Raw genomic sequence first — 11,712 nt, 5'->3', positions numbered from 1 at the left:
TCTATAATATAGAATAGAACTTCTTATGGATGCTGTAAACTCAGAAAAAACAATTACTAACTTGTATTTATATCGTGCTCAGATGTTGAGCAGAATAACGTCGAGATTTGCACAAGGAAAAAAGATGAATAATAAGAAACGCAAAGGTAAAGGTCCAATGGAGCCTGAAATAGACCCTAATGTTGGAGATTTGGAAGTTCCAGATACCGGGTTCGATGAAGATAGCGAAGATGAAACAACACCGTCCGTGGTATCCCTAGATAACTACAATTGCCTGGAAGATAGTGACAAACACGCTTCTACAGATATTACATATTCAAGCGATCCAAAATTCAGGTACCAACATCGTGGTTCACTCTTTTCGGTCATTGTTTATTATAAGGAGATAACAAAACATAGTCCAAAAATTAAATACATTATCGACAAGGCAGGATGGGGACGTTTATTAGCCATGGAAATAGGAGAAGCATCACACCCAGTGATTGATTATCTTGTTGAACGTTGGTGGGATACAGCTTCTCTGATAACAGCTTTTACTACTTCTTCGGACGTTTCTTCTTCTTCGGACTCCGAATTTTCTTCTACTTCTTCTTCTGCGATCTCTGATAACAGCTTTTACTCATCAGATGAAGATGCGGTTGCATTGAGCCGAAATAATCTAGCAGTTAGTTTGGGAACTGCCATTACAAGTATGACATGGTCTCATACTCGTATAAAAATACCAAGAAATCGTGAAGCCGGAGATATACTTCTCTGGAATGACTACTTTTCTGACAACCCCACCTACCCAGCTAACATATTTCGTAGGAGATTCAGAATGCGGCGAGAATTGTTCAACCGAATATTGGCAGATGTGGTGTCTAGAAATCCTTATTTTGCTCAAAAAAGAGATGCTTGTGGCATTCTTGGATTATCCCCTCATCAGAAAGTAACTGCAGCAATCCGAATGTTAGCTTATGGATGTGCAGCAGATGCAATAGATGAGTATTTACGCATTGGAGAAACCACCGTTTTAGAAGCAACCCGTCGGTTTTGCAAGACGATTGTGGTATTATATGGGAAAGAATATTTACGCTCACCAACTGCGGGTGATGTTGAACTGTTGCTGAAAGAAAACAAAGACAGGGGATTTCCTGGGATGCTGGGGAGCGTGGATTGTATGCATTGGAAATGGGATAGATGTCCGTCAGCAGAATCAGGAGTATACACCGCGTATAAAGGGAGTGAAAGTATTGTGCTAGAGGCAGTGGTGTCACATGATCTCTGGTTTTGGCATGCGTTTTTTGGTATGCCCGGCTCCTGCAATGATATTAATGTAATGAATCGTTCTTATATTTTTCGAAAACTTATCAACGGGAAAACACCACCGGTGAACTTTGAAGTAAACGGGCATGCATATGATATGGGATATTATCTCGGTGATGGCATTTATCCACAGATTGCTACTATTGTGATGGCCATTAAACAACCAGATACACCGAAAAAATATAAATTTTCATCGATGCAAGAGGGAGCACGGAAAGATGTAGAGCGTGGATTTGGTGTACTGCAACAACAATTTGCCATTGTCAAACAACCTGCACGAATGTGGAACCCGGATGTGCTTGCCTATATAATGAAAACGGTTATTATTTTACATAATATGATAGTGGAGGATGAGCGTCTTCCCGGTGATTGGCCACATGAATATGACTCACGTAGCAGGTCGGCACCGGTGAATATATCGAGGGTAGGTACTGAGGAACTTTCCAGAATGAGAGCTGCACATCGGCGTCATGCTATACACAATAAAGAAACACATTTTCGCTTGCGTCAAGATTTAATCGAACACATATGGTCAAATTTTGGAGATAATTATTAAGTTGGGATGGAAATATGTTGTATCGTATTTCTTCATCGGAAAATATGTTGTAACGTTGCTTACTAATGTACTATTTATCATATAAAAATTAAAATTCACTAAAATTGACTAAAACTCACTAATTTTTTTATTAATGATAAATATTAAGGTTCAACTAATTCGGTCATGCTTTAAGATTGGTTTCTTTTGCGTTGTAGTATTTCCATCTTTCGAAGTTCGAAGTACTCTCTTGTTACAGTGTCCAATGTAGAGACATCCTTCAACATTATGGCCAAGTCATCGTCCGCTTCTTTCTTTAAATCGAGTTTTTCTTGCCTAGCTTGTTTCGCCGCAAACTTTGCCGCAGACTTAGCTTGTATTGCTTCAAACTCAGCTTGTCTCTGTCCCATCTTCATTAGTGATTGTGCTTTGTAATGTTCATTGAAACTTTGCTGCTCCTTAATTATATCCTCTAGCATTTCCTCCTGGGCATTGGATTTTGCTCTCCCTGTTTTCTTTAGTTGTTTCGATGCTTTCTTCCCCAACTGACGCTTACGTGTGTTCTCTATATCTCCAATATCTAGATCATCACTGGACTCGCCTGGAATTGTTTCCTCAATATCAGCGTTTTCCTCACCACTCTGAGAATCTTCCATTTCTTGGCCTGAATCAAACACAAACGTCGACCGTCCTGAATATTTGATACTATCTTTTAGAATTTCGTAGCACTCTTCGTGCTTAAATTTTTGTTACCATTACTTTCTTTGAATCGCTTTCTTATCTCTTCAACCTGTTATTATTTTCAATACTCATCAGTTCCAATTACATGTATATAATTATTAAGGGTGCAAAAATTGACGATTACTTACCCTCGAGACTTCATTCCATCCGCTATGATATTCACCATCAACTTCCAACACTTTTGCAGAATAAAGTGAAACCTGTCTACTGATTCCCTGAAATCGACTCTGGATAGAAGTCCAAGTACGTTTTGGTTTACAAGGCAGGGCTTCTTCCAACTTATCTTTGATCCGACTCCATAATACTCTTTCTGGTTGATCGGTTCCGGTAGCAGAATCTTGAGATATGGCTAAATGGATTCTACATATCATTGTATCTTCTTCTGTTGTAAAATTGGGACCTCGTGGTGCCATATTTCTATATTTCTTGAAATAGAAATTATAAATGATAAGATTATGCAGAAATAAGTTTGTCAAATGCTATATATAGATATACGAAAGAGCCGTTGCAATCTATCAAACGGTCGGAAAATCAGAAAACCAAAATCAGAATTCCAAAATATAACCGTTGGCGCACGTAATACATGCGCCTGGTAACGGACGCTCGTAATACATGCGCTCCGAACAAACGCTCATAATACGAGCGTCCGTCCCAGACGCTCGTAAAACATGCGCCCACTCCAGACGGTCCTAATATATGCGCCCATCCCAGACGCTTCTAAAACATGCGCCCACTCCATACGGTCGTAATATATGCGCCTCACTCATACGCCCATAAAACATGCGTCTCACTCATACGCCCATAACACATGCGTCTCACACAGACGTTAATAATACGTCCGTCTCCCGCATACGGTCATAATACATGCGCCCGGAGCAGGCGCTTTTAGTAACTGCGTCCAAACCAGGCGTTTTTAATAACTGCGTCTGCTATGGGGCGTAGGTTTTATCTACGTATGGCCCGGCGGTGTTTATAATAACGCCTAACTCAAACGCTCTATATACATCCGCCCCATTATCATACGTTATTTATACGTACGCCCGATGTGGAGCGTCCACTATACTTCCGTCTGAAATCATACGCCCACTATACTTCCGTCCCACTATTAATCATTTTAGTCTGGGTTGGCGACCACATTTGGTCGCAAACCCTAATTAACTGGACTAAATATGGTTTTAGTCAGTACCACTGCGGCTGAATTTGGGACCAAATTTGGGTATAGTCCCCAAATTTGGTCATGACTGTGGTTGCTCTTAGTAGGAGAACATTGTCTCCGATGAGTTAAACTTTTAATCAAATTTATCAAGCACTGGATCCCAAATAGTCTTGGATTTTGCTTTAGCATTCAATGACAAACCAAGATACAAAAAAGGGATCGAATCAGTCATACTACCAAGCCCAACGAACCATGTAGGCCAATCAAGAGAATTGCCAATTGGAACAAGAATGAGTCTTGTCTTAGAAGTATTAATTCTAAGACCTATAATATACTCCCTCTGTAATACATATATATATAGGAGGAATAGTCAAAACCTCTTAGATTAAGAAATTTTTTTGATTTTCTAAATTTCTATGCTTTTTCCTGTTTTATCCTTAACTATATTCCTAATATTAAAGACATACACTCAATTGTGATGATTCCCAAGCAAATTAATAAGGATAATAAGAATAAAAAATCGTTTTGAAATTTGGACTCTGTCTATATAGTGGTACAAGGAAAAATGAAAATTTCGTCTATATAATATAGGTACGGAGGGAGTATTCAAGTCAGCTAATAGGAAAATAATTTACGGGACTCCTCTTTTCCGTTGTCAATTTTTTTTTTGTCATCTACGAAGTGTAAATGATTCACTTCTGTACCATTTTGAATATTCTTAAATCCACCGGAAAGTGTTAAGTTGGCAGCTCTATCTAAGTATATTGAAAAACCCACTACGTAATCATAAACTTGTATGTTTTCTTTTCATGTAGAAAAAGTTGAGCCTCGTTAATACCGATTGCATTAGCTAGACTGCGAGTACGTGGTAATATACTACTTGTTTAGTAATTCGTAGTCAAGGTTTAATGTAGACAAAAGAGCTAAACAGAGTGTGAACATGTAATTAATCTTTTTTTTATGCAACTCCATAGGAGGGTTTTATTGATGACGAAACAAAAAATAGAAAAAAAAAAGGACAAAGTCATAACCTCCGAGTAATGAAACAAAGAAAATTGAATTTCTTTTAATAGCAACAAAGAAATAATACATCTCTAACATGACTACGAATATCTGATCACCCACCTAACATTCTCCCTTCCATCATAATGAGTCAAATTATTGGGTTATTGTTTCTAACTCTACGGTTGACAAATAAAGATCCTTCTTTCTTTGTTTTGGATATATATGTCTTCAAAGCATCCAAGGCAAACCTCACTAACAAGGTAACATCACTTTCTATATACCCCTTAAGTGTGAACACACACACTAACATCTCTCTCTTCATTTCATTCTTATGGCGTTATTGTACAATAAAATGCATATGATATAAGTCCAAACATGTCAATGGGTACACAAACTCATTGGTGCATGGCTGCCTGCTTGTCCCTTAGATAATGACTATGTGGCCCTTTATAACCCTTTTCTTTGTATGCTTTCATTATTAAGTTGTTCCAAAATAAATGCCCCAGTGTGCATTACCAGTAACTTTTGCTTCAGAAAAAAAGAAAAGAAAAAAAAGTAACTTTTACGTGCATTTGCATAATTAACTTTTAGCATATTAATCTTTTTTTAAACGAACTAAAATCCATTAAACGATTAAGCCTCATCCTTAAATAGGTTAGGTAACCATACAAGAGGAGAGCTCCAAAACATGACAAAATTGGTTGGCAAATGAGCACCCATGTTATAGATTTCTGGATAAAATAACAATGAATATGACAACATAAAATAATTTACTGTCATTCCTCCTTGCATCTTTAAAATCAGCGGCCGAGCCAGAAAAATATATTCATAGGAGTTAAATTTATTTTATAAAAATATGAAAATTTTGGTGGGCTAAATAATATTTGGTAAGCTAAACACAAAGAAATAAGAAAATATAGAAGATTGTTATGCAAATAAAAGATTTTAAGGGAAGTTAGAGCCAGAGTTAGTTAACCCTTGGCTCTGCTCCTGTTCACAATGAATGCAAAGTCTGGGACGAAGACATAATTAACTTCTTTCCTTAAAATCTCTTATTTCACGTAGGTTTGCACGTGTTGTACGTCACTTCTATTTCTCCTCACTCTCCCCAAATGGCGTAACCCTGCGAAGTCCATGGATTGTTTGTCCTTATTTGTTCATGGGGATGATCTGAGCCGCCTAGGGCGTAAAATTTGGTTGTTTTTATTTTTATGCATGCATGTATATTTAAATTTGATTTTTTTTTTCGGTTTTAGCTAGAAGTTTTTCTTTTAGAGCAAGGACTACGAAATGAGAACACTCATCAGGTCAACCAAAGTTTCTCATACACTCCTTCAAATGAAAAACTGCTTGATTGAGATCTTCAGCCATTTGGAATAATATTTTCAGAGTTTTATTAATTTAAAAATTCTTGGAGGTGGGCCAAAAGTTAGATTTTATTATTAAATAAAAAGGATATACTTGGGAGGCATATGTTCAGCTGCTTAAAGAGAATTTTTCTTTCCAAGCGAATGACTACCAGCCTCTCGGTCTTTTAATTTGCTCTTTCACTGTTAACATCTCACTCTTTCAATCAGTTTCTCATTCATTTTAGCGTTGAGTGAGTGTTACAAACCTTATTCCATAGCCGTTGTTCAGAACAAGGGATAAAAACACTCATTCACTTTTAAATCCAGTGACAGGCTAGGTGAAGAGTGATTTTTTGATCGTAAGGGAACAAATATAACACACTGACAGGCTAAACATCAGCCATCTGGAAGAAAATTGAGACACGGGGATGATGTTTAGCTTATTTTTGATCATTTAATGGTAAAATCTGTAAGGGACTCGCGGCAAAGAGTTTTAAATAGATTAAAAAATAAAAAAAAATATGCTTAAGAGGCAGATATGATCGGCAATTTAAGTAATTGTCTCTCTCAAAACGACTGATTTTCATCCTCTCAGTCTCCACTTTCACTCGCTCATTCATTTGAAGGAGTGCATAAATGAGTTTGGGTAAAAATGGACTAGTTCTTATTCTATAGTATACACCTAATTTGATCATTTTTTTAATTAAACTTTATCAATTTGAATGAAAATTCTCAGACCATGGTCCTTGCTCTTGAGCAATGATAAAAATCTTTATGACAATTTTTGTACTCGGTATTTTTGTCAGTATGATTCAACCATCTGGATGGAGAGTTGAGATTCATAAATAGGGGATATCGAAAATCACACGACATCAGATTCCTACACAGTGAACACACACATGCTTTAAAGCTCCAATTTAGATCAAGTCCAATGAGACACATCTAATTATAGTGTTTGTCGGGCCAGGTGGACGGTCAAAGTTAATTTTGGGCAATGGAGAAGTGGTATATCGAGGCCAACAAAATCGACCGTTGTTGTATGGACCGACCGACCCCAACTGAACCGGCTCACACTGTGCCGAGTGTCGGCTTCAAATGTCTCGACAACGATAACTTTGCAATAACCAAAATAAAAAAGGTCCAAGTGAGACAACTTTCATGTGTGGAGATCCCAAATGTCGACTAGGAACAAATATAATGTTATTTGGAGCCTGTATCTGGATTTTGAAGAATACAACACTGAGATTTTCAGAAGGATCATAGACTTTTCACTACAGTGTATGTTGTTGTATAGTCCTGTTAGTAATATTGGTGTTTATTTTTTTGGGGAGAGATGTGCTAGACAGTTAGTTGGTCGAGTTTGAGAGCCACCTCCCATCCTCCAAGAATAACTATCGTGTACGGGTCGAAATACATAGAGCTAAAGAGAAGAGGCTGGGAAATGTATGAGATTAAATTCACCCTTTGTAATGAAGACCATTGTGACCGACGATACAAGAGTGTTACAGAGACGATAATTCTTAGAGAAGTTTTACACATCTATGGTCTGGATTTCGTCGCAATGGGAAGAGCATTATCGAAATTGGATGCTTCACCGCATGCACCACCAGTGATTCCAACTTTCACCAGTTATCCTGCACATGGAGCTTCATCTTCGTCAACTCGATCAAGACGACAAACGAGATCTTCTTCTTCATAGAGACTTTTAATCTTGTCGGAAAGAGTCAAATTCTTCCCATTGTATCGCAAAGTCTCGATCGTCCTAATTCTTATACAGGCACTTCGGAAACTCAAGAAGAATTGAATCAAACGGAGTCAAGATATATTGACATATTTACATTCCAATAATTGCGCGCGTTTGAGGATACATTTAAATTCAATCCTAATTATTCTCAGCGTACGATAACTCCATCCTCCCAGGATGTAGTGCGATAAACAAAAGTACCTCTTATGCCACGATCTTCATATCATCCAGTGCAAGGTTTTCCAGTTCGTCCAGTGCAACAATCTCCATATTTCCAGGAAAGTGAAGAAGGTCCCAAAGGTTATCAAGATTATAAGAGATCATTAAACTTTAATGGTTCTCTAGTTGATCCTTCATGTCCATGGTTGGGAACCAAGGTAGGGGAGATGATGCTCAAGGGTTTGAACCTGCAGGAACTTATGGTGGATTTGGAAGTTATGCAAGGGGGACTATTACATGATTTGGAGTGGAGCCGAATAACTAAAATTATACTTAATTTTTAATATTTGTAAAATAAAATTATATTAGTTGATGTAATTGTTACATTTAATCATTACTAATTTATCTAAAAATGAAATTATTATTTTATCTCGAGCAGTATTTGTACTTATCAATACCCAAAACGAGATATCAAAAAATCCTTTAAGATTGCGTAATGAGATTCATATGTAAAAATTCTTCTTTTCCATCTTCGACATTCCTCTCGAGATTGCAATACAAAATCAATATTTGCCTCACCCCTAAGTCTATAACGACCAACAAGCCTAACCAAAGCTTGAATTATCTAACTTCATTTTTTATATCTTCAATTCGGAAAAACAACCCTGCCGCATTACGATTGTTTGGTTACCAGTATCATTGTAGAAGTTATCAAAGATTCTACGGATATAACTCATACTCATTACCCCATTTTGACGTCGTTCTGCACCCCTAGCCGGATATAGAGCTACGTAGTTTCGACAAAGCGACAAGTCTTCATCGAACATAAATTCCGCTGGATTAATATATGGTTGAGCCATTGCTTAGAAAATCTGTTGGTGTAGATGGAAGGTGTGGCTGTGGAGTTCAATTCGATTGAATTTATAGGAGGGGATTGACTAGCCGTTGTCGACTCAGTATATACTACGACCGGATCTTTATGGTACGAGCTTCGGTGTTGTTGAATCTGAGTTTTGGCTGTATTGATACCGAGCCTCGGCTCCGTATGCACGAATTGGTCTTCGTGGAACCGGTCGTCTTGGGTGGGACTCAATCAGAAATGCGATGAACAAACCCTTGTATTCCAAGGTTTTCTCATATATTATGATGGTTTGCCAGCCCCACTGAAAGCGTCTAATGTCCAAATCTAACAGTTTGTTGTCTACATTGGAGTTGCTCTTACAGGCTCATTTAGGACATATCCTAGTTAGTTAAAGGATCTAGAAAATCTAGTCCTATCGTAGTTAAGGATACCCTTAATTAGACCAGCAAAAGAAGATAACCAGTCCAAACTAGAATCTACATCATCACTGGCTGGGGTGTTTGTGTGGTGGTGGTATCCAATGTGTTAACCTAGAGGGGAGTAATAAGGACCACCGAGTCACCGACCACCACACATTTGGAATTGAAGTCCATTGAACTACGGAGTAGAAAAATAAAAGTAAACTCCGATATAACTGATAAGCATGCTCTCTTCACCTCCTGAAATGTGTGCAAAGACCTTTTTATAAAACTAAACTCTGATATAACTTTTTATATGCACTTCCTCTCAATAAAAAAGAATAAAAAGAAAAGAAAAATGACATTGAGTGGTAAATGGGTGATGAGTAGCGGAAGCTTATAATTGAAATAAATTGAAATTGATAACTTGAAAAGGATAAACAATCAACCAATTTAGTTTCTTCTACCCTTTGAATAAAGGAAGAACCTAATAATGGAGATTCTTCTCAAATAACTTACAAATTCTACCCAATTAAATTGAAAACTATAAGATTATGAGAGGCATCTATTTGATACTCTAGAGTTAGATGATCTAATTCCCCCTAGAGATAACAATTAGGTTTGAAAGAAGAGAACCTCTCATTCTTCGCACAAATGTTCTAAAACTCAAAAACTTCCTCCTTTAGCCTTATGTCTTCTAATTTATACTAGCACCAAGGACATACTTGGCATATTTAAAGTAATTCTAGGATGAACTATAAATAGTGCTTTAATATCGATATGGGACATCCACAATACATCATCCTCCCCTTCTTTAAACAAATTCGTCCTCGAATTCAAAGCGTATTCTCCATTTATGCTTGAACTTGTTCCTTGCTTGAAGACAATTCTACCTCTCCACCTTCCATTGTAGTTACTCACCAAATGTAGCACTTTCTGGACATTGTTGAGAGCATTCCCAAGTAGTAAAGACACACCAAGTATTTCTTCATTTATAAATACATCATCCTCCCCTTGTTTGCACAAATTCGTCCACGAATTCTCCAAAGCATATTCTTCATTAGTGCTTGAACTTCTTCCCTGTTTGAAGACAATTCTACCTCTACACCTTCCATTGTATTTACTCACCAAATGTTGCACTTTGTGGTCATAGTAGAGAGCATACCCAAGTAGTAATGACACACCAAGTATTTCTTCGTTTGTAAATACACGAATTCTTCAAAGCATATTCTCCATTAGTGCTTGAATTTCTTCCTTGCTTGAAGAAAATTCTACCTCTACACCTTCCATTATAGTTCACCAAATGTAGCATTTTGAGGTCGTGGTTAAAAGCATCTCCAAGTAGTAAAGAAACACCAAGCATTTCTCTCAACCTTACACGGTAACGAAATCCATGGAACTTGTCTTTAACGAAGCCCAAATTGGATTCATATATATTGACTTTCCATTTTGTTGTAGCTTGAGTGAAGGCTTGCTTCCAGTAATTGTCGGTTCACATACTTGAAATTGTTCTCGAGATGCATCTAACATAGCAATTTCCAATTCAATATCATACCTTGGTACACCAAAATCTTTTACTTCACTACCATTAAATACCTCATCAAAAATTGAACACAAAGGATTGTATTATTCTTTCTCTTGATTCTTACATGATAGAACTTGGTCCATGATAGTAAAATAATCAAATATTTGATCCACATTCATGCCATCTTGATAGATTGGAAGATTACCCACTATTTCACTTTCCCCATGACTCAAATAACTATCAAATTTTGGTGGAGACATTTCATCAAACATCTTGTCGGCAATTTGTTCATTCTCATATCCGCCAACCAAAATTGATACATCTAGTTCACTTACATCATCACAATCATTAGGTAGAATCCTTTCTTGGTTATGGAGACTTACAAGTTTCCAATAATATTTTTCACAAATTTCTCCCATTCTTAGATACATATCATCAAACACTTCATGTACAATATTCATTAACACATCCTTTCAATGAATCCTACCAAAATTAACTTGTCTTTTATAAACCATAGTGAAATCAATATAAGATTCAAAAACCCAATTTGAAAACATTATCAAAGAACATAATAATCAACCCAAAAATACTTGAGAAAGAGATTAGTAGTGTTCACCTCAAAAACAAATATCTTCACCAATCACACCTTTTCCCCTTGAGAATCAAACCAAAGCTCTTGATACCAAATGATGAGAAGCGGAAGCTTATAATTGAAATAAATTGAAATTTATAACTTGAAAAGGATAAACAATCAACCAATATAGTTTCTTCTACCCTTTGAACAAAAGGAAGAACCTAATAATGGAGATTCTTCTCAAATAACTTACAATTTCAACCCAATTAAATTGGAAACTATAAGATTATGAGAGGCATCTATTTGATACTCTAGAATTAGATGATCTAATTCCCCCTAGAGATAACAATTAGGTTTGA

At 36.8% G+C, this 11,712-nt stretch overlaps 2 protein-coding genes across 2 annotated transcripts; one reads left to right on the top strand and one right to left on the bottom strand.

Annotated features, from left to right (window-relative positions):
- Positions 1 to 691: 691 nt before the first annotated feature.
- Positions 692 to 1,861, top strand: LOC113291827. Its single transcript, XM_026541317.1, has 2 exons — positions 692 to 1,088; positions 1,194 to 1,861. The coding sequence occupies exons 1-2, from the start codon at positions 692 to 694 to the stop codon at positions 1,859 to 1,861; spliced, it is 1,065 nt and encodes a 354-aa protein (XP_026397102.1).
- Positions 1,862 to 2,552: 691 nt separating this feature from the next.
- Positions 2,553 to 3,152, bottom strand: LOC113291826. The gene is made up of 2 exons (XM_026541316.1): positions 2,710 to 3,152; positions 2,553 to 2,630 (listed from the first exon to the last, which is right to left on the bottom strand). Exons 1-2 carry the CDS (start codon positions 2,992 to 2,994, stop codon positions 2,553 to 2,555), a joined length of 363 nt encoding a protein of 120 aa, XP_026397101.1. The 5' UTR covers positions 2,995 to 3,152.
- Positions 3,153 to 11,712: the final 8,560 nt, after the last annotated feature.

This window comes from Papaver somniferum, chromosome 6 (assembly GCF_003573695.1).
Source record: "Papaver somniferum cultivar HN1 chromosome 6, ASM357369v1, whole genome shotgun sequence".
NCBI lineage: Eukaryota > Viridiplantae > Streptophyta > Magnoliopsida > Ranunculales > Papaveraceae > Papaver > Papaver somniferum.
Note: the sequence above shows the minus strand (reverse complement) of the source record. Positions and strands in the feature narration are given on the sequence as shown.

What these genes read in the sequence shown, in the direction of transcription:
- LOC113291827 (XM_026541317.1), top strand. Translation starts at nt 692, where the DNA reads ATGACATGGTCTCATACTCGTATAAAAATACCAAGAAATCGTGAAGCC. An exon ending in TTTACGCTCACCAACTGCGG is followed by an intron (nt 1,089 to 1,193) that starts GTGATGTTGAAC and finishes GTCCGTCAGCAG; the next exon opens with AATCAGGAGTATACACCGCG.
- LOC113291826 (XM_026541316.1), bottom strand. Translation starts at nt 2,994, where the DNA reads ATGGCACCACGAGGTCCCAATTTTACAACAGAAGAAGATACAATGATA. An exon ending in GATGGAATGAAGTCTCGAGG is followed by an intron (nt 2,631 to 2,709) that starts GTAAGTAATCGT and finishes AAATAATAACAG; the next exon opens with GTTGAAGAGATAAGAAAGCG.